The sequence below is a fragment of the Charadrius vociferus genome, unplaced genomic scaffold, assembly GCF_000708025.1.
Source record: "Charadrius vociferus isolate BGI_N301 unplaced genomic scaffold, ASM70802v2 scaffold230, whole genome shotgun sequence".
Classification (NCBI taxonomy): Eukaryota; Metazoa; Chordata; class Aves; order Charadriiformes; family Charadriidae; genus Charadrius; species Charadrius vociferus.
Window position 1 is genome coordinate 2,556,106 of NW_009646500.1, and position 21,861 is coordinate 2,577,966.

Here is a 21,861-nt window from a genome sequence, read left to right on the forward strand (position 1 = left end):
GGAAAGGAAACACAAAAAAAACAGGTGGATTTGTTCAGATTTGCACTGTCAAAATCTGCTGTAGAAATCGGAGCTGTTAGATGGCAGTCTGTCTTGTCCGCTGGAGTATGATGCCTCCTAGTGTTATGTCCTTGCATAGAAAATTGTTGCTTGTAACTCTCTTACAGTTTTAATAAGATCATTTTGAATGTTCCACAATAATGTATTTTTATGTTATGCCTTTTTGTAGATTCAGAACGACAAATAATAATTCCCTCTGTTTTTATTTTGACAAAGTATTATGTAAAAGTTCCCAACTATAGGCTTCCAAGCTGCTGTCAAAATACCTGCTGTCTCCTGGAGAAAGCCATCTTCTTGACTGACCTGTGCCAAAAGGGGAAATTATTCATGCTGGATTTGAAATTGCTCTCACTTCATTTCTGAGGACTGTGTGTGTGTGTGTGCCGATCTACACCATTCATATATATACTAACACAGAGGCATTTTAATATATATATATATGAATGAATGATAGATATGATTTGTGTGATCAATAATATTTCGTATGGAACATTTACTTGGCAATATATTTTTATATTTTGCTTTTCATTAGCAATCACTTGTATAAGTGGTACAGTAAGTCATTTTTTGCTGGAGACTTTCAGGAAGGGTTTTTTATGTACCCATCTCCTGAATTTTGAGAAAAATAAAAAGTATTTTATTATAAATATGTCTTCACTACAGACGAAACTAATTTTCTGCCCTTCAGCAGTGAAATTTGATCTTTAATATTATGTATTTAATAAGCTTGTGATATTTCAGAGATACAGCTGGTTGTTGATTGAGTCTTCATGTAACATCTTTTCTAATAGTAATGCAAATTGGGATACTTAATGATTTCTTCCCACAATTATTTGCCCTAAAGGAGAAGAGAAAACAGTTGGATAATTTCAAAAGTGTTCAGCTGCATAATATGCAAGTATCTAGTAACATTATGTTGAAGAGGTAATGCTATCCTGTATGTTCAAAACATAACACAGGAAACTGCATCATTCTGTTCTATGTTAAATAGTTTATATACTAAGTCAAAGCAACGCAGTCATGTTTTTTTCCAGATAGTTTTCAACTTGTTTTTCCCTGATCAAATTATAATTAATGTTCTGTGTTTTACTCTCCCTTCCTTATCCCTTTTTCTTTTACTTAGTTGATTTCTGAATGTTTCCCTTTATTCCTGTGATCTTTTCTTCATAGCGGCACTGTCTCGGTGAAGCTTTGCATAAATCTATCAGCAATGTAAGTGATTTGCACTTACAGCTTGTGAACAGGGCATGTTTGCACTAATAAATCTGCATATCCTGTAGTACTGCTTTAGAGCTTTAGCCTATGAAATAGAAGACATGGTGATATTCGAGAGTAGAACATTTGCCGCCATTATCAAAAGCTTGTGTACTGCATCCATTCATCTGTGTAAATGTATGTATCACTGGACATCAAACACTATGTATGTGGTCATAACATCAGCAGCATTTTTATGTGATTGTTAAAGCAAGCAAGCTTGTGGGCAGTGCAAATATGTATCGTAGAGCTTTCTACAAAGCATGAGATTGATGCTGTATTATAATTTGCAGTTTTGCAGTGCAAGTCATAATTGTAGTCAAAGTATTCTTTCTTTCTATTTTTTTTAAAAATTCTTACCAATGTTTTTAATGTGCTGAAAACCTTGGATAAAAGTATTGAGAGTTCAGAACGTAGTGTTTAGAGCTGTTTTCTTTTGAATCCTCAGTACAAGAGTAGATAGAAGGGATGCTCCAAAGACATGCAAAGGGAGGCACTAATGTTTTCAAAAATGTGCTATTAAGGATATCAGTGTAAGTACTGAATAATCAATATAACATTTAAAATTAGGTACTCTTCTAAAAATAACTGTCAGATTTTTAATATTTGATGTATTTTCAACAACAGCAAAAAATCTTATTATTAGAAAGGTACACTAATATGACTTGACTGTTAGAATCATTTAATCCTCATTGTCCTTTATTTTCTGCATAGTCTATTGATGCAAGTAGGTGTCTCCACACATTGACTCATTTCAGGCTTTGCAGTCACTTTAATTTGGCGGAAGTATAAACTGCTCTTGAGAAGGTATTCCTGATCTCTCCTAAGGTGGCTTCCTGGCCAGATGTCAGATGTCTTTTGATCATCTCAGTTAAAATGTTTTCTGCAATTCCAAGAAAGAAATGAAAAGAACATTGTTTTGCCCTTGGCCCATGCTAAATATGTTTACAAATGATATTCTAAGAATTATCAGAATTTGGAGCAGGAACTTAAGTGAGAGAGAGATTTAATTTCAAGCCAAAAATTAATTTTTGCATGACATCTTAATAAAAATTTGGCTGAGATACCATGATCCACTCCATTTGAATGTTATCATAAAAGGCTTTTTAAAGTACGATGATTAAATTACCTGAGGTTCTGCAGGTCTGAGCAGGACTTTCCTCTAGAATTGTACCTCCTGGTGGCCATGATGAACGGACAGGGCAATGATGAGAAACCCGAAGGACAGAAACGTGGTGAAAGGGACAAGTAAGAGTGGGCAGAACATCTGTCCAGTATCTCACTGTTTCTGCCACAGGCACTCAGAGCGGGAGGAAGAGGATCTGAGTGAAAATTGTGGGATTTCCTTCATATGAGATTTTTAAGCAGTAATTTGCATATAGAGTTCTCACCTGGTGCAAAGAAATGGACTGAATAGTCTCATAAGACTATCCTAAATGCATGTTCCTATGATACTAAAATTTGAGTTAGAAAGAAGAAAAAGAGTAAAGAAGGGGAGGAGGAGGGGGAGAGATACTGGAGTATGGGATGGATGGAAGACGAGGAGTAGAGGGGCTAGAGCCAAGTCACAGTAGTGGTCTCAGGGAAACAAACAAAATGAAACCCAACAAACCTGAGAGTTTATGGATGGTGGTTAAATAGGAGCAGAGATAATCTAAAGAAGTATAAGTGTTACCTAAAAGCACAGGGGAAAAATAGACTTCCAGACAGGGTCTCGTTTTCGTTAGCTGTAGTGTTGCAGAGAACCAGGAAATCAAATGGAGGCTTACAGGTGAAAAGAAGGACCCAGGCAGGTGTGAGGTTACAGAAAAAGGGAAAGAGACAAGAGCCCAATAGTGAATGTGGGGTGAATAAAACAGTTGGGGACGCGAGGAGATCAAAGGGGAGTTTAGGCAAGATAGGGTTGGGTTTTTTTACTGGGAAAGAAGACAATAGGACACTGCAATACAAGATAGTGATACATAGATGAAAATTCAGAGCTGGCCATGCTGGCAGAGGCACGGTGCAAACTGACCACGTCAGTGGAGTGAGCTTCTAGAGTTGAAGAGAAAGAATACAATATGTGGTTGCGTTACAGGTGTGTCTGACCAGCGTGGCAGCCCTGGCCATGATATGCTGAAAGGGATCAGCAGAGAAGTTCTGGGGCTTCTGAGGAAACTAGAACTCAGCATTATGAGAGGGAAGTTTTTGTATAGATAAGTAACTGGTTGAAAGATGGGTATTAAACACAGTGTTACCACAGTGAAGGTAGATTATCAGTGGAGTTACACGGATATTCAACATACTTTCTTTTGCAGGTTGTTTATGAATAAGTACGGTGGGCAAGTTTGCAGCTTATAAAAAGTTATTCAGGGTGGGAAGGACAAAGACTCGCTGAAGAATTATAGAATAACCATAAAAAGCCAAGAGACTTGGCAAGAAAATGGCAGGTGCAATTTAGTGTAGATAAATGCAAAATGAGCCACAAGGAAAAAAAAACAAATTCTAACTTTTTGTGTAAAATGATGAACCTTACTTTAAGTTATTGCAACTAGAGAGTAAATTTGGGGATTATGATGTATAATTTCATTAAAACATCACTTGAGTGCTCAGTAGCATTCACAAAAGCAAATAAAATGTTACGAATATAGAAGGGAAACAGAGAACATAACATGTAAAACCATGCCACTCATTTTAGATACCTTATGCCATTTTGGGCTCCTAACATTAGAAAGAAATAGTAGAAGAGGGGCAAAAGTAGAAGTGCGATAATAGATATGAAATAGTTTTCATACAAGGAGTGACTCATTAAATCAATGCTGTTTAGTCTGGAGAAGACTGTAAGGAGGGATATGATGGAGATCTACAGAAACGTGCATAGAATAGAGTTAATGAAAAAGGAACTTATTTTGACTCCTTTCCATTACAGGGCAGTTTCCATTGACATGTCTATTAAAGATCTGGAATTTGACACAGGATATTGTGGATACTAAGAGCTTATATGGATTTAGATAGTGGTTGTACTTAATGGACCTTTCTTCCATGAATTTGCCCCAAAATACATCTTCTGGTTTAAGAAGGATTGTTGCATGCTGGTAGACTTTGGAGTCAAGATCCCTACATTTATGTCTTGACTTTGTATTTTTCCCGTGGTGACCAGGGTTGGCCATTTCTGGAGGCAGAACAGGAGATTAGACAAACCTTTTGTCTGACATTGTGCAATTTATATGTGACATTTATATTTAATGTACTCAGTAAAAGGTCTTACGTGTGTAGTTCACATTACAGAACGTAGTATAGGCCTTCATGATACTCCTTTAATAGCTAATCTTCAAATGTATCTGAAGTAAAATGCTGTTGATACAGTATATGTAAAAGATAGAGTATATATGCCCAGACACAAAGACCTGATGAATTTGAAATGTAATAAGCCATGGTCATTTCATTCAAATTAATTTGCTGCTTTTGTCTTAGTGCTAATTTTACTTTAAATGTAGCTTTTTTTCTTTCAAATCTGCTTAAGCTGAAAAAAAAAATGTGTTCAACAATAATGTTCATGCTGCAAGTTGTCCTTGGTATGCTGCTATTATTTTTTTTGTTAAGTGGTGGGTTTTAATGTTCTGTAAATCAATAAATTGATGCGCAATGTCATTATTAATTTGTCATAATTAAGATACACTGAATCAAATGACACTATCAGACTTCCATTTCTAATTCAATTTTATGTAATGCTCTGAGGCTTGAAAAGTATCCTTAAAGATTCAAATTCTTTGTCATGTGGCAATTGACTTTTTCCTTCCTTTGAGCCACTGTAGTGAAATTTATTTTTTTTTTTGGTTAAATCTTGTTTTCAGGATTGGAGGGTGTCTGTCTCTTATTAGGCTCTAAAGGCAAAACAGGTTTAGTATTTTCAGTCTGAAAAGATGCTGTCAGATGTGAAGAACAAAGTATAACATTATTATAAAAAGAAAATGGGACTTTTTCAAGGAGTATGGTGTACTCTAATGTATTAAAGTGCTTGTTGAGTGAAAAGCATTATTTGTAAAATCAGGTATTTCTAAGAAAATGAGTATTTGTGACTCAGACTGCTTAGATCTTAGATCTTGAAAACCAGCAGAAACATCACTCTCATAGTATGACTGAGCGAACAAGAAAAAAAGGGGGCGGGGGAGAATCCATCAAGTGTAATATTTTATTTGTGATGTAGAGTAGTATGCTACCGTTTCTTTTTAAATGAGAAAACTACCAGTAAGATAGGACATATTATATCAAAAGATAGAAAAATCCATCAATCTAGATGTCACGAGCTATCCTCCCCTGTAAGGATTTTCCTTACAGAATTGATGTGACTCTTCTCCCCTGAAGAATAATTTATTTTAGCAATCACATGTTTGATTTCAGATCTTGATAGTGTCATTTTTATTGATCTTTATACAAAACCTATAAGTAAATTTTGATAATTTGGCCTTGAAAAATTTTGTTATAGGTAGTGCTATAGTATGAACTGACAGATGTGATAACCCTTACAAAACTATTTGAATGTAATTACTATACCTCTGAGATACAATATTAATAACAAATTCGGTAGATGGCTGACATTGCTTGTCTCTCTTTTAGTTAACATTCTGGCTTTAAAATTTCAAGTGTTTTCTTCCTTTGGATGTTTTTGTTAGAGCTGATGTTAGTATTAATGGCTAATGGATATTTGCTGTTCTGTTGTGGGTTAGATCTCCTTACTGAAGCAGAATCTGGAGATGCAGCTTTCCCAGTCACAGAGCTCTTTGCAACAGCTACAAGCCCAGTTCAGTCAGGAGCGACAGAGGCTGACTCAGGAGATCCAAGAATTAGAAGAGGAGCATCAGCAAAGGCATAAGTCACTTCAGGAAGCCCATATCCTTGCCTTTCAAAACATGGAAGAAACAAAAGAGCAAGAACAAAAGGCATGTTCATATGGATATTCTGAATTACGTAGAGAATGTTGCCTTTTTAGCAATTTATGTACACAGTTGGAATCAGTAAGGAAAAGTATCTCCGTAACTGCCAAATCTCCTTTTCAGTTGATGTCTTCTAGTAACATTTTTATCCAGTTAAATCTGATTAAGACATATTGAAAATAGTCTCTAATACTGGCATTGTTCCATGTCTTGCTTCATACTCTACCAGTATCTGCATATATATATAGGGGTGTGTGTATATATATATATATATATATATAAAAAATTGTTATCACCACACACATTTCTTTACAGTAGTTTGACATTGTTATCCATAACATTATATTCTAGTTTTGATTTGGCATAGGCTTCTTTGTATTTTCCATTATAATTACCTAATTTCCTATGTGTTTTCTGGTATTTCCTGTCAGTTAACTCCTTTTGTAATGTATTTTATATTTTCATTATGTTAAAAATTGTATAAACTATGTTCTGCAACTTGCAAGATAATTTTCATATCCAGAACAATGACACACCCAAGATATTTTTTTAAAACCTTGACTAAATCAGCTTTAAAATTAGAATTTTGGCAGTGCACGGTACTTAACAGGGTGTACGTCTTAAGGTTTTTTTAAGTTCAGGTCTAGAGTGGACCTTTGCAATCAATTTTCCCATTGTCCCCACTTAATGTACTTTGGTTCACATCATAGACTGGCCTCGGAGCACACAAGGTGGATTCCTTTTCTTCTAAATGAAACTAGATGATGTGCACCAGGAACATTGTGCTTCACACACTTCAACAGGGAGTAAAAATGGGTATCAGCGGGGAACAAATATCCCCAAATGTGTTTTGCATGCATGGGCACTAGACCATCTATGAATCTGCACCTTGTCACATTGCTCGCTATTGTAAATATATCCATAGATTGGGGGTTTTTCTCTTTTCCAGCTGTGAGCAGGACAGCGTTTTTCTGCACAGGTAATCTTGATAACCATCAGCCACTGAAAAGAAAAAATATAGTAGTAGGATAACTTAGTGACGGAGAAAAATATGAGCAATATTAGTGCATTTTTAATAATTTCTAGAGTATCCCAGTGCCTACTTTTTGTTGCCAGTTGTTTATTGTTTAATACTTCATAAATTCCCTAAGCTGATAGAGAATAAATTTTGTTGATTTTGATTTCATAGGAATTAGAAGAACGTTTACAACAGAAGCACTCGGAAGAACTGCAGGCACTGAAAGAAACACATAAGCAAGCCATGGAAGGTTTCAAATTGGAGATGGAACAGGAACTTCAGACTCTACGATTTGAGTTGGAAGATGAAGGAAAAGCTATGTTAGGTATACTATTTTCAAATTTGCAAGTGGGTCCAAAACCATTATTTGTATTCATACAAATATACATGCATATATATGTATGTACGTGTGAGTGTATTGCAACACTGTAGTACATCAGTATAAGCTTTAACAGGTAAGCCCAAAATCAGTTTTGTAAAATCTTACCCTTAAGTTTTTTTGGAAGGAGAACGCAACCAAATTTCATGATGGAGAATGTTTCAGAAAGTAACAGGAACAGAATGACAGGACAGTTGCTCAGATGGTGTAAACAGCGTGTGTTAGATCAGCAGCAATACTGGAGGGAGCTGGACTGTTCTTGTTAATTATTGTAAACATTTGCAAAATAAACTTTTCTTTTTGTTCACGGTGACTAGCTTCCTTGCGCTCAGAGCTAAATCATCAACATGCAGCAGCAATTGACCAGCTAAGGCACAACCATCAACAAGAACTGGTAGCTGCTAAAATGGAGCTTGAAAGAAGCATAGAACTCGGCAGGCGACAGGTAGGTGGCACTGCTGGCAACTGACTGTAAAATTGCATAATCGGTATTTATTTTCTCTTAGCTGAAGGCAAGAACTGTTGTGAATAAACAACAAACGTAATGCTTCAAAGTCAGCCAGCGCCAGCAGATAATGCATCTCTACCAGCTTACCTAAACTTCCTTGCTTAGCTTTTTCTTCCTTCAACAAACTTCATCCGAAGGCTCCTGTATCAAGGCAGTTCCCTTTCAAAATTCTGCAGCTGTCTGGGAGCACACTGGCTTGTCATGGGAGGAAAGTGCCAATTCTTGCAAAATTGTACTCGTCCTCAGCTGCCAGCAGGACAAAGGAAAAAGCTGTTTCTCTCCAAAGCCTAAGTGATGTGGCTACGAAGTGGTTGCTTAAAACCAAGTGATGCTTCAAACTTAAGAGGTAGCTTAGTATCTTTTATTTTCAGGAGCCAAATTGGAAAAGATAAATTAGCATCTAAAGAAAGCAGAAAGATGACCTAACAGGTTCAAACTGAACTGCTTCTTAAAAAAAAAAAACAACAAAAACAAACAAACCACCCCACAAAACAAAACCAAAAAAAACAAATAAAAAACCAACCAACCAAACAAAAAAAATCCCAAATCCAGTATGGACTACCTTTACTTTCAGCAGCAAACTGATTCATTCACTTTTATCTTTCATTTTTCACTTTATGCACAATCAGTTTTTCCAGTAGTAACTAAAAATTCAAAGCTTGATCTCTATTGAAAGGAAGCCAGACTCCTGGAAGCAAGAGGAGCAGAGAATTACTTCTTTATTTGCCTATACAATAGGCTTTTCAGGATGGATTTACTGACAGTCCAGCACCAAGGAGGTGGAGCGGTTTTAGAAATATATTAACGGAGGAAACGGGTTTAGTTGGAGATAGCCTTTACACAAAAACAGAGACAGTCAGAGATGAGCCGCCCTTTTTTTCTTCCTTGCTGGTTTAAAAACGAGAGCACTAGAGGCAAAAATGTGGTGCAAATGTGGTGCTGTCAGCAGAGTTTGAAAACATGCAGGATTTAGGAGGATATAGTTTCAGTCGTGTGTTGTTTAAGCTGAGAGTGAGACACCTAAAGGAGATGTCAGGAAAAAAAAAAAGTTTGAAGTACAAGAGCAAGTGTTTGATTCAGCCAAATGCCATGTACTTTTGGCCTCAGTACAATGATCTGCTAAGCACAAGCTTTAGTTGTACTGAGGGCAAAGCAATTAATTGTGTTTTCCTGCTCATCGGTTCACAAGATCGGAGCTTGACTAGATGCAGAGAGCAGGATGATTATATTCACTACTTTTTGAAATACTTAAATACGTAGATAGAAATTTTCCACTGCTTTTTCTTGTAATTTTAATATAGTCTTTCTGCAGGGAGGTAGAGAGTTATTTTTAAAGGTCTGTTCTTAAAGATGTCCTATAAAATCGGTACATTAGGATATATTTGTTTTTCCTGGATGCAGGAAGGCAAAAACCACAATTATACATAAAACTACTTTGAAATATCTGCTGATTTTTTTTATCTGTGCAAACCATATGGTCATTAATTACTGTGAAACTAAGAAGTGGAATAGATGGAAACAGAAAACTCTGACAAAGGTTGGTTTTATTGCAAACTTTTACTAAACTGAGGAGAATCATTAGCAAAACCATTGGGGTGCTTTCCAGATGAGTTTCATAGACGTTAACTTCATTGGAATTCCTTATGCAAAAAGAATGACTTTTATTGATTTGTTGGACATGATATAAATATCATATAAACTATTTAGCGTGTTTTCTGCTGCGAGATATTGATGACCCTTATATTTATATATACGTAAGAGAGGAGACTTCCGAATCATAGTGTTTGATGGTGCAGGGCATACATCTTGAGTTATTTTGTCCCGTTGTATGGGGCTGTAAAGGAAAAAACAGTTTTTCTATATTGTATGTTGAAAAGGTAGAAAATGCTAAATGCCCGATCCCCTGGTTCTTAGCGGTATCTGGTTTTTTTGTTGTATGTGTGCAAGGCCAGGCTGGATGGGGCTTTGAGCAACCTGGTCTAGCGGGAGGTGTCCCTGCCCATGGCAGGGGGGTTGGAAACAGATGATCTTTAAGGTCCCTTTCAACCTAAACCGTTCTATGATTCTATGTGTGGGCAAAAGGAAAATGTGATGACCTACACAAATGTTAATAGGGAATGACAATGATGGGTTTTAAATTTTCTCGCAAATGGAAATTGTTACATAACTGTGATTTCTTCTTTATTTGTACTTGTACACAATAAAAAACCCCTCAGTTTTAATTATAATTTGTGTCAGCATCAAAAACTGGAAAAAATTGTCTGTTGAATGGAAAATTCTGCTCAGCTGTTATCTTCCAAAAGCAAGTATTGTGCTTCTGAGAAACAAGTCTATTTAAAATATTTTTTGCTGCTTCTACTTATGTCATAGGAGAAAGAATTTTTATGCCGAATATCAGATCTACAAGATGAACTGAGACACCGAGACCATCATATAGCTGAACTGGACAAAGAGATTCTGCATCTTCATGAAAATATAAGTGCATTGACCAAGGAATTAGAGTTTAAAGGGAAAGAAGTTCTTAGAATACGCAGCGAATCCAACCAACAGATCAGGTATTTTTCCACTCTAAACTCAAATGTGTCTTATTTCATGTATTGTTTTAGTTAAGAAATTTTTCCATTTGCAGCTTTTAATTTATCCTCTTAATCAAGTGATGTTATGTATCATTTAGTCTTCTTCAGAAAAAGCTATGCCCATTACTAATGAAGTTAGTGAATATTACCATACAGTTAAGCTGCATTTCAGTGCTACATTTTGACATATTTTAGCAACAGCCCACACAAGCGTTGGGTTTCGGTTGGTTTTTTTTTTTTTAATTCATTATGTTTGTTTATTTAAAAAAAGCATTAAAGGAGATGCATTTTCCATGAAATAAGCTAGAAGATTGGAAGACAGTAAGTAATAAGTTTTGATGAATCAGTAATTCCTTCTGTGTTGTCTGATGTTGTGTAAAAGCCATTAGAAGCATGGCAGAAAACCATGATGAACAAACGAGTCTGATTTTAGAATAACTCTCTTTTTAACAAAAAATAAATTAAACAGGATGCATGAGCAAGATTTAAGCAAGAAACATGAGAAAGAGATGGATGTCTTGACAGCAGATCACATCAGAGAGAAACAAAGCATGCTGGCAGATTTTAATAAGACCCAAGAGCTGCTCAAGGAAATTAATTCAGCTTTACAGATTTCGTAAGTTTTGTTGCATTAAAAAAGTTTGTATGTAGCTGCATTTGAGTGAATAGTTTATTCTGGTGTCCACAAGTTGCTGACGATATTGCAGAGATGCAGATGTGTAAAAACCTCAATCAAGTATGGGGCCTAATCTTGCATTCTTTAGGCAACACAATTCTATAGGCTTCTGGGAAATTTAGTGAGATTGTTAGGAATTTGAGACTGAAAAATTTCAATTAGGAAAGATATTAAATCTGTGCAGTTCTTCAAATTGGAGAAAACATTATTTCAAATGTTTTTTTCTCAAATATTTATACATCTTTTTGAAGTGATGCAAAGATTTTCAGGTTTGCTAACATAAGGAAAATTACTGTCTGAAATGGATTATATGAGCATAACAATAACAGAACACTTAGCCTGTCTCTGAGTCAAAATGCCACCTGGGGTTAGACCATCTCTGGGCATAAGTGATGTAGTAATGTGTCATCTAGCTGGTGTTTTCTTGTCTTCCACATCCTTCATTCTTTATCTCTGTGACGTAACTCATTTGGTTGGAGTTTCTGGCTGAGGTTTCATAGCACATTGAGGGCTTCCTGACACAAAGTTGTCACAGAGGGATTTCTATTTGCAGCACAAAAGATTTATGGCAGAGAAAATAACTGGTTCTAAGTATACGATTGAAAACTTTTTTAAGTATTTATCAATTAAAAATGGACAATAAAGCCCAAATGCATCTAATTCTTCCTTGATAATGAGCACTCAGAAATTGTGTCCAAATAAGATGGGTATAAAATTCTAGTTCTTACTCCCTTGTAATCATCCCCCTGCACGCTTTTGTGCCCTGATAAATGTGGTAACTTGCCATTCAGTATGTTAGGTGCATACTACCTCTGTTTACTGCATTTGTCTTGTATGAGAAACACGCCTATGAGCAGCCACCGGAACTAGGTTTTGGAACTGTTTACCCTAACTTTTTCCCCCATGAAGTTGGGGTTTTTTCCAGCATCCTGAAATGTTCTGAATTTAGTTGGTTCCCCGCTGCTGGTTCTTGCTCAACGTAAAGCTGCGAGGAAGCAGCCCCCGGTCTAAAGACGGCAAGCATTATCCAGGGTGCCCTGACCTGGTTTTTAGTGTGTTATCTCTCTCTAGTTACATTGAAGCAAGGAGCTGTCAAAAGAGGAAATTCAGTAGTAAAAATAACAACCAGAAGCAGCTATTTCTTAAGTAACTGTTTCCAGGTTCTGCCTTACTTAAGCATGGCCTTGTGAACATTTATGAAATGCAGAAGCCATCGTACAGTAATTGAGAGTAGCTATCATTAATTAGGTTCTACAACTAGAGTCTTTAAATTACATATTATCTCTTTGAAACAGGAAAAAAAAAAAACAGTTCTCTGAAGTATCTGAAAATAAAATGACAGCTGTGTGTAACTATGTACTATACTCTGGGGATCTGTATACAATAGCTTAACCTAGCATAAAATGTATACACAGAAATTAAGCCAGATGAGCATATTTCTGTTCTGCTGAGTCAATGCCTTTTCTGCAAATAAAAACATCTATGTTGTTCACATTTATCATGTTTTACGTAAATACATTATATAATACCCTCAGATTATGTACAGGTTATTTGAAGGTTATAAATATAATTTAATATTAATTGTTTTTTCAGGTGCAACTCAAAGTAAAAATCACGTAGCTGCTTCTGAAGGGAAAATATTTATCTAAAGTGACAAATTATGTCTACTGCCAGGTGTCTTGTAGAATTAAGTTGGAGCTGACTTAGACACCTTAAATTCATAGATTTTTCTCAGGGTTTGTTTGGGATTTTTTTAAAAAATCTCTTTTTTCATTGTTTGTTAAATTTCCTGAATCTGTTCTGAAACTTGGTTCACTAATCTACATGAGGGTTGAATATGTGAGACAAGTATTTTAGTAGCTTCCTTTGGCGCAACGTTTGGCATCATAAGCATGGTATTTATGTTTTAGAGAGACACAGTCATTTGAAGTTGTCATGTCTTCAGAACTTGTTTTTAAGAAGAAACAAGGAGATTTATGCAGTTACTTGTACAATTCCTCTCTCACTTGGCTTATTTCGCTTCTCTCCTTTAATGCTTTCCCACCGGGCATTTCAAATTTCCTCCTATTTTTTTTCAAATGTTTATCAATTGTTACATTTCTCTTAATCCAGATATCCTAATATCCAAGTGTTATTGCTTTTCTTTTGCAGCTCATTCCTTTATTTCATCTCTAATGGTACTAAGTTGCTTTTGTGGAGAGGAGTTAGTTACCTATTAATCTTCACTGTTCTTGGATATCTTTGTCCCAGTATGTTCCACATGAACTGAGGAAGACGATGCCAGCCTTGTCTCTCTATCCAGTTTCTCCAGTATCACAAGCATGCATCTTTATTCAGAGTAGTCATCTATGAAAAGAAGAAGAATGATACTGTTTGCTTTCCTCATTAAGAAAGTGAATTGCCAGCTTTTAAAATTTATGTTAATATTAAATGTAATGCAATGTGGTCCCTACATTTCACACCAATATCAATGTTAGCTATGTCTTTTGTAATTCTACTGTCCATATTATGGTTTTGAATGCCTTATTTTCACTCTGACTTCCAAGAGGCCTTTTTTCAAACACCTAGTACTGCATGCACAAGAAAGATGTTAGGTTTTTAGAATTTTGCTGAGATTATTAGTTACTGGAGCAAAGGTTATGGTTATTGTTGATTTTTATTTTTTTTTAACTAGCTAAAGCTGAATGATAACATAGAAATTAATTCAAGGTGATAAGAAAGTCATCTTCTGTTTTTACTCCCTGAACTCTCTTTTGTACTAATCAAAGATATAACTATTCACTCATCATTTAACACTGGATCAGGCTAAAGGGGGTATTCTTCTTTCCTATAAAGTTTAGAAGAAATGGAAGAAAAATATAAAACCAGAGAATCAAGACCAGAAGACTTGCAGCTTATCTCAGAACTGAAAGACCTAATTGCAGAGCGGGACCAACTCATAAAGAAATTGATTGTAAGACTTTCATGCTCTCTTGGTTTAATATCTTGACAGATATAAAAGTTAATCTATTTCATAGTGTTTGAAATGTCTTTGAAGAACCAATCCTACTAGCATGTTATTCATACTCTTTAACATGTTACTCCTGTGGTTCCAACGACTCATAATAGTAAAACTAATTAGATACAGAGAGTTTTGCACAATCAAGCATAATACATTATTACAAAAAATATTTCAGTATGACCTTGACCAGACATCTACTATCTCCAATCCTGGACTAAGCCAGCCACGAAAGCCGTATAGAAAATAGTCTCTTCTATGAGGTTTCTAAGACCAATTTCCTGATCCACTGAGCTTCCCAAATTCAGAGCACAACACCCTGACTCAGATTAGTCTGATTACGTCCCGATTCAGATGCAAGAAGGAATGAGGAAATTCAAGTTAATTAGGGATTTGAAGTTAACTATACTGAGTCTTTCCCAGTGCATAATCCATTAGGCTATGCTCACTTTCAGGAGCATATAACTGCAACAGAACTGCATAAATAGAAATAATTTAGTATTTACATGTAATAATATAGAAAACATTAAATATGAAGTGCAATTTTTAGAATTACTTGTTTCTTAAAAAACATAAACATAAATTTATTTGAGATCATTTTATAGGCAGATTTGGCCACTAACTGATTGAAAATACATAAAAAGAAGTTTCTATTTGTTCTTCATTTTAGGAGGACAAAAAGTTCTATCAGCTGGAGCTAGTTAACAGGGAGACTAACTACAACAAAATGTTTAATGCAAGCCCTAATGTTGGTGTTATTAATCCATTGGTGAAGGTATGTTCCATGGACTTCATTGCTGAAGTGAAGAAATCTAAACTTAGGCTATAGTAAAAAGAAGAAATATATGTGTGTGTGTGTGCGCCTGCATGTGTACATATGCCACTATTAAAAGACATGTTCACAACAAGGAACATAATTTTCCATTTGTCTCTACTTATTTTTGTGTAGGTTTGTTTCTTTTGTGTTGTTGAGAGATCCACTGATACTACTGCCCTAGTTTGCTACACACCCATGACATAAAACACAGTTCCTTCTCACAAAACTGCAAAATCAAAATAGAAAAGTGACAGAAAGGCAACAGAGGGCAGTACTGTAGCATATACTGGAGAACAGTGACACCCGTAGCCAGTTTTTGTTTAATAATTTTTCTTGGTTATTTTGGAAAGTGCAAGGGCATCCTGGTGCTCAGGATGGAAGAGCAGTAGAAAGACAGAGGGAGAGGAGACACTAAAGGAAGGGAATAAGGGTAAAAAGGGGAAGGAGAAGAGTACGAGAAGGGCGTGGAATGAGTCTGAATGGAGAAAGACAGAGTAATACTGGAGAACTGGAGTTACAAACCAGGCATGGACTGTGGGGGCAGCAGGAGACAGAAGTCAGTCTCCGGCCTTCTCAGTTATTGTCACCTCCTATACCAGTGAAAACACTTCAGTGGCAACCTCTTCCAGTTTTCTCCATCCCGCTGAATAGCAGCCAGTTGAAGGCTACTTTAGAAGCAGGCATAGTAGCCTCCCTGTCACTTCAAAAGCCAGCAGCATTCCTTCATGAGGACCATGAATAGGCTGTGGTAGGGTACCTTAATTGTATTTCTTTTCACCACTTCAGGAGTAAGAATGAGTCCTCTGACATTTCCTTCCTCCTTGTGATAACCCATAGGTTATTTCACTTGCATGGGAAGGGAAGAGATTTGTCCCAGTGGTAGAGGCGGAAGAACTTGGGAAGGTTCTAAAGCAGAGGGTAACCCAAGGGGCACAACAGGAGCAGCTCAGATTCCTGAGAGCTTCAGTGGTCGAGGTTCAGGCTCTGTTATTTGAAAAGAAGGTCTGGGTCCGTTACTTGAGATCAGGTTGTGTTATTTAGCTAAGCCTTATTATAGTTTCACAGCAGATCAGTGTATTCCCCACTTCTGCATAAACTCTGCTCCAAATTGTCAGTATTCTCCTACGTTTTTCAGGAGCCCGGCAGCTCTCACAAGCTCACCTGCGGATGCCTAACTTTTATGCATAACTGCATAAAAGAACTTAGTTTATGCCCAGTAGAGACAATACCAGGACTGCCAGATATGATTGGAATGCTTTGTTTTTATGTGATAAAGGTTGTTTGAAAATTGTGTCTGAACCACTCATTTATAAAGATGTGAAACGTAACCATCGAGTATATGAGCTTGTGTTTTGTGTGAAATCTGAAGTGTTTGGGAAAAGTACTTCACCATCAGATTTCCAAAGTGATAATTCATATATTTTTGTAATATGCTTCTATCACTTAAAACTGTTTAGACTTTAAAACCATCTTGCATGCCAGAACGTTTTGATCTCTCATTTCATGAGTTGTGGACTATGTTACTTTATTTTTTCAAACCACGTATTGTGTTATTGGAGAACGAATTACAAAGAAACTGAAAATCTCATTCTCTTCTCTTTTTTGTAACAAAAAGACAGAATTTATGAGTTACTACATGCTTTGCATATTAATGCAAAATTACAGCCATTGCAGTATGTATTACAGCTTCTCTAATTTATGCAATGGATCTGTTTAGTATTACATTGTTACATCTGAAGTTTCTTAATACTTTGCATGAATTTCATGGAAACAATACACACAATTTTGTCTCTCCAGATTTGACTGCTTCAGAAGCATAGATTGTTGCATAGACAATAAATATAAACTAGTATTTTTCTAAGCACTTCCGTGGATAATACATGTTTTCCAGAAATGGGCCACCTATGAAGCACACAGATTTAACTACAGTGTGTTTAACACACAGTTTTAATTACAGTGTATATTACCTTGCAGATGTATTTTACATAAGTTGATTACTTTTACCAAACTATTTTTTCCTCCATAATGTTATTTCTTGCTTCTTCAGCTACTGCAGAAGTAGTAAAGTGTATGGGACGATCTTAGTTTCATCCTTTACAGCTAATGATCTTTCACTGTGATGCTTAAAAAAAAAAGACTGTTTCTATTATTGCTTTCTGTTAAATTGTTGAGGTTTTTTAATTGTATTTTGACAAACACATCCACCAGTGTGGCTACAATTAGTAGCATTTGCATCTGCCAACCCTGGAGAGGTCAGGCACTGAAATCAAAGCTGGCAGAAAGCTAAACAGAAGAAAGTTCAAACAAACAATAGGACTCTCTCTGTCTCCATTTGAACTCGTGCCCACCCTTGAATAGAGCAGCTCTTCTGTTTCAACGGGAATTCTGCTGGAAAATATTATATAGAAACAACATGAGATTCCACTTGTCTTTCACTTTATATAGTTCAAATTTGTGTAGTTCCTAAGCCCCTCAGGGGTTTTTCTCCTAGCTGCTTTGTTAGGGTTGCGTATGTGTAATTGAATGAAAGTATTTATTATATATTCAAATAATGCATAATTCATGACAATAAATTAATCCATTCATTCAAAAAGCCTATTTTTGGAAATATGGCTTTTTTAATATTAATATTTTATTGTGGACATGGAATATTTGATAGAAGTCAGAAAATACACGTGGCGTTCTGTCACACAGCTATTTTTAAAAAGCTGTAGAATTATTTGAAGCATCCTTTTACATTAAAATATCTATTAAAGTAGAGAGGATAAGTACTGATTCCTTTGTATGATGTGTTAGGGAGAGTAAAATAGTGATACAAAAATATTTTTTTTCAGTATTTTGAGTCCCTGGAAGGGGGATCAGGAGGAGTATAGTGAGTATTAAGAAAAGAAAAATGTTCAGTTGTGCCATCTGGTGTCTAGAAGTGGCAACTGTAGTAGCATTAGAAGCCTGGCCTGTTCCTTCTGCAAGAAACAGCTATGCAGTAATCTTTTTATCTGTAGCAGTATTGCTGTATTGCTTGGTAACTATAAGGGCGTAATTGCTTTAAAAGAAATGTAGCTGCTTTTCTAGGTTCCATGTTCCAGTTACCAAAATGTGACTCAGTGATGGGGTGAAACCTGTTGGAGAGATTCACTTTTTTCATCATTAAAATTTGCTGTAATTACATTTGACAGTAAAGCTGTTCCACTGATACCAAGAAAAGATTGAAGTAAACATGAAAGGTTTAACAGACTAAATGACAATTTTGTGGGAAATTTCCTATCGCCAGTGTCTTAAACAGAGCAAAATCTTATGTTGGAAGATCTCATATATTCATTCATTATTACACCAAGTCTTAATAACTTAATCATCTCGATCAGAAATTTGATCGTTCTGCAAAAATTTGTGGTGTTCAGTTCTGGTCAAAGCAAATAGTAAAACTACAATTAGGAAAAAAGCCCAATCTGTCCCAATTGCTCTCCTTCAAAAAAACCACCCCAAACCAGTCATCAATGCAACCTTTAGATTTGCAAATATCCTCATCTGTCCTGGTGCAAGAAGCCTGCCTTACTTTTGTTATTTTCAATGCAGCAAAAGAAGAAGAACGATAAATCAACAAACAGGTTTGTGAGTGTCCCCAATCTAAGTGCTCTGGAATCTAGCGGAGTGGTGGGCAATGGACATCCTAACCGCCTGGACCCCATTCCTAACTCACCCATCCACGATATTGAGTTCAACAGCAGCAAACCACTGCCACAGCCAATGCCACCCAAAGAGCCCAAGACGTTTTTGAGGTGAGCGCTGCCTCACCAATCTTTTTTTTTTCTTTTTTTTTTTTGCTTAACTCAGGAAAATTTTGCATTCCTATTGAGCTGAATCCCACGTGCTTTATGAACCTTTCAGAGGTACAAGTACTCTTATGGCATTTTTAATTTTTACATTATATTTGTAGCCTCTTTATAGTATTCCTTTTTATTGTAGACCTCGTCGAAATGTGAAGTATTCTCTCACTTTTTCATGTCTTGAACTTTGAAAACCTGTTTAGATACTTTAACAGAATTCATGTGCTTCCAATTGTTTACATATATGAACAATTGTTTTAAATGTTTTTGTTATTTACTGATTGTCATTTAGGAATTGATACTAGCACAGAATTTCTTTTATTCAGTATTACATGATAACGGTTTTTATGTAAGAAAACGATTTTCTGTGCCACATGAATGTTTTGTGTTTCCCCTTTCCTCACCTAAATGAAATTGTTTCATAGGAGTAACCTTACAACGGCAACAGGAAACATGCATGCTTGGATGCTTAATGCTGAGCTTCCAGTAATTAAAACCAGCATTAAAGTCTCAAGTGTCAATTAAGTCAATAACTTAAAAAATGGCGTTTAGAGGCAGGATTTTAATCTTTTGGGTTTATGTGCCTGCCCGTTAAATGCACTGAAGTGCTGTACTCTGTATTTGGTAGGTGCTGATCTCTTACCTCTAAGTTGGCAACTCAAAGCAACGTGTAATTACCAGTTCCACAGTTGGTTGTTTACTCTCTTTTGGTTTAATGCGAAAGACCACATACCTAGCAACTACTAATTATAAAAGGAAACAAATAATAGAATCTAAAACAGATAAAGGAAAACAGTCTAATTCAATTAAAAAAATCTTAAAAGAAGTAAATACTGTTGCTTATTTTTTCCTGTGCATGTGATGTGCATGAGCGTGTTCAGATATCTATGACATGCATGTGCATGAACTCATGGACTGTCCTGCTGGAGTTTCTGTTCCAAATTGTTTTGTGCTCTCTAGTATCCAGTAATACAGTAGGGATTATTTTATTACTGATTTTTATTAATAAAGGAACTCAATGGTGTAATTAGATTAGGTTTACGTATTCTCTCTTGCTCATTTTGTGAGAATTTTAAGTATTCAAGGGGGAAACAAACCTTGTTTGCAGTGCAGCAGTTTCTTTTTTCCTAGCATATTTCAAATGTGTGCATGAACAACAATGCAAGTGATATTTGTGATCAGTGTTAAGTATTAAAATAGTGTGTATTTTTGTTCAGTTGCCAACCGGTCTTTGTGAGCACATGTCTACAAATATGATGCTCGCATCATATTTTTGAAAATTAACTTTACCACAGGAAAAGGATGCTAAAAGAGGACCTCCCACAGTCACGCTTTTCTAAGAACACCCTTTTTATTCTTCCTGAAAACTTACAGCTGCTTATGAGATTTTAAATTATGTTTTCCAAAACATTATTTGCCCACCCTGTAATGTGGCTTCTGAACTGACTTCTGTCTGTGCTGCTGATGCTCTCCAATGGAGTGGATGATCACAGGTTCCATAGGGAGACATTAAATCATGTCCTGAGGCACACTGATAATGAACCCATGGGAAAACAGGCTGTGTTCCTTACTGAATATTCTCTGAGAGTTTTTTCTCCTAACATTTGTGCTTTTTGTGTAGTTGTGGGATAATTGTGTTATTTTTTTCTTTCTGTGAATTTAGCCCTCCTCAGACTGATGCTTCACCAGTGGCTTCACCAGATCCCCAACGGCAGGAGTGGTTTGCCCGATACTTCACGTTCTGAGAGATGATTTGGTTTTGTGGCACAGTGTGATGTGGACTGTTTATAAGAGCATGACCTTAAGTAAACCCTCATGTGAACAAGCTTTCCTGTAATTTGTCAAACACTGTGAATGAGAAAGTATTTGTCTTTCTGATTTGAAACTGCACTGTACTTCATGTTATATTTGTTGGAATCACCTGACATGGTACTATATAATGTGTGTAATTATAACTATTATTTTTATTTAAAATGGAAGAATCTTTAAACTTTGTAATTACTACATAATAAATTTTGGTAGAACAAACATAATGCTTTCCCCCTTTTTCCTATAAATGTGTTTTCTTTCATTTCAGGTAAGGCTTTCCCCCTAAAAAATAACATAATTGCATGGTTACTATAAATACAATTTAAATTGTAAAAGGAAAAAGCACATAGCTCACTCTCTCTCCAATTTGGGCAGGATATGTTTAGTGCGCCCCAGTTCTATTCTGTTACTTTGTAGCAGTTTACAAACCGTCTCTTTCTAACATTTAAAAGGAAGAATGTGAAATAAAGCAAAACTAGTGTAGCTGCTAGCCTTCAGAGCAGAGTAATTATTACAAGAGGATGACAAAAGCCACAAACCAGGAGCTGTTCACTGGGGAGTCCGACTCCTTACCTGTTGCTCATGAGATTTTGCCATCTAGTTATAATCAATCGTCTTATCATTGAATTTAAGCAGAAATTGTTCCCACAAGTTACATATTTCTTTTATGAATATGAATGAAAAGATGCTTCAAACATTTAGAATTCTGTACTAAGTATCTCTGTATAAATCAAGAATCTACATTTTGAGCACATAGTCCTGCTTTGGATGAAATTCATGTCCAAAATATTAAAAAAACCACCCACCCACCCACCCAAGTTTTTCCCATTTATACATACAACAGATACAAATCCTTCATTGAAACTTAATTACCTTCCTTTGTCTATATTAAAGTCATTTCTTCTTCTTAAACTGATATAGGAAAATGTTTTTTCAGCTAGTGAGCATGATTCTCCAATCTACACCTTTTGTGATGCCATTGTTGCTCGAGAAATTTGCTGCAGCATATAGAAAACTAGAGCTTATTGT

At 35.9% G+C, this 21,861-nt stretch overlaps 1 protein-coding gene across 3 annotated transcripts in view; it reads left to right on the top strand.

The window, feature by feature from the left end:
- Positions 1 to 21,315, top strand: part of FAM184A (family with sequence similarity 184, member A) — a 51,603-nt gene extending 30,288 nt beyond the window's left edge. Inside the window, exons 9-17 of one of the 3 annotated variants that reach the window (XM_009883174.1) lie at positions 6,021 to 6,233; positions 7,417 to 7,570; positions 7,942 to 8,069; positions 10,503 to 10,687; positions 11,178 to 11,324; positions 14,220 to 14,337; positions 15,053 to 15,157; positions 18,773 to 18,975; positions 20,687 to 21,315. In XM_009883174.1, coding sequence (XP_009881476.1) covers positions 6,021 to 6,233; positions 7,417 to 7,570; positions 7,942 to 8,069; positions 10,503 to 10,687; positions 11,178 to 11,324; positions 14,220 to 14,337; positions 15,053 to 15,157; positions 18,773 to 18,975; positions 20,687 to 20,768 — 1,335 coding nt within the window. In that variant the 3' untranslated portion in view covers positions 20,769 to 21,315. The remainder of the gene's footprint in view (positions 1 to 6,020; positions 6,234 to 7,416; positions 7,571 to 7,941; positions 8,070 to 10,502; positions 10,688 to 11,177; positions 11,325 to 14,219; positions 14,338 to 15,052; positions 15,158 to 18,772; positions 18,976 to 20,686) is intronic. The other 2 variants (XM_009883158.1, XM_009883166.1) reach the window with 2 other exon arrangements.
- Positions 21,316 to 21,861: the final 546 nt, after the last annotated feature.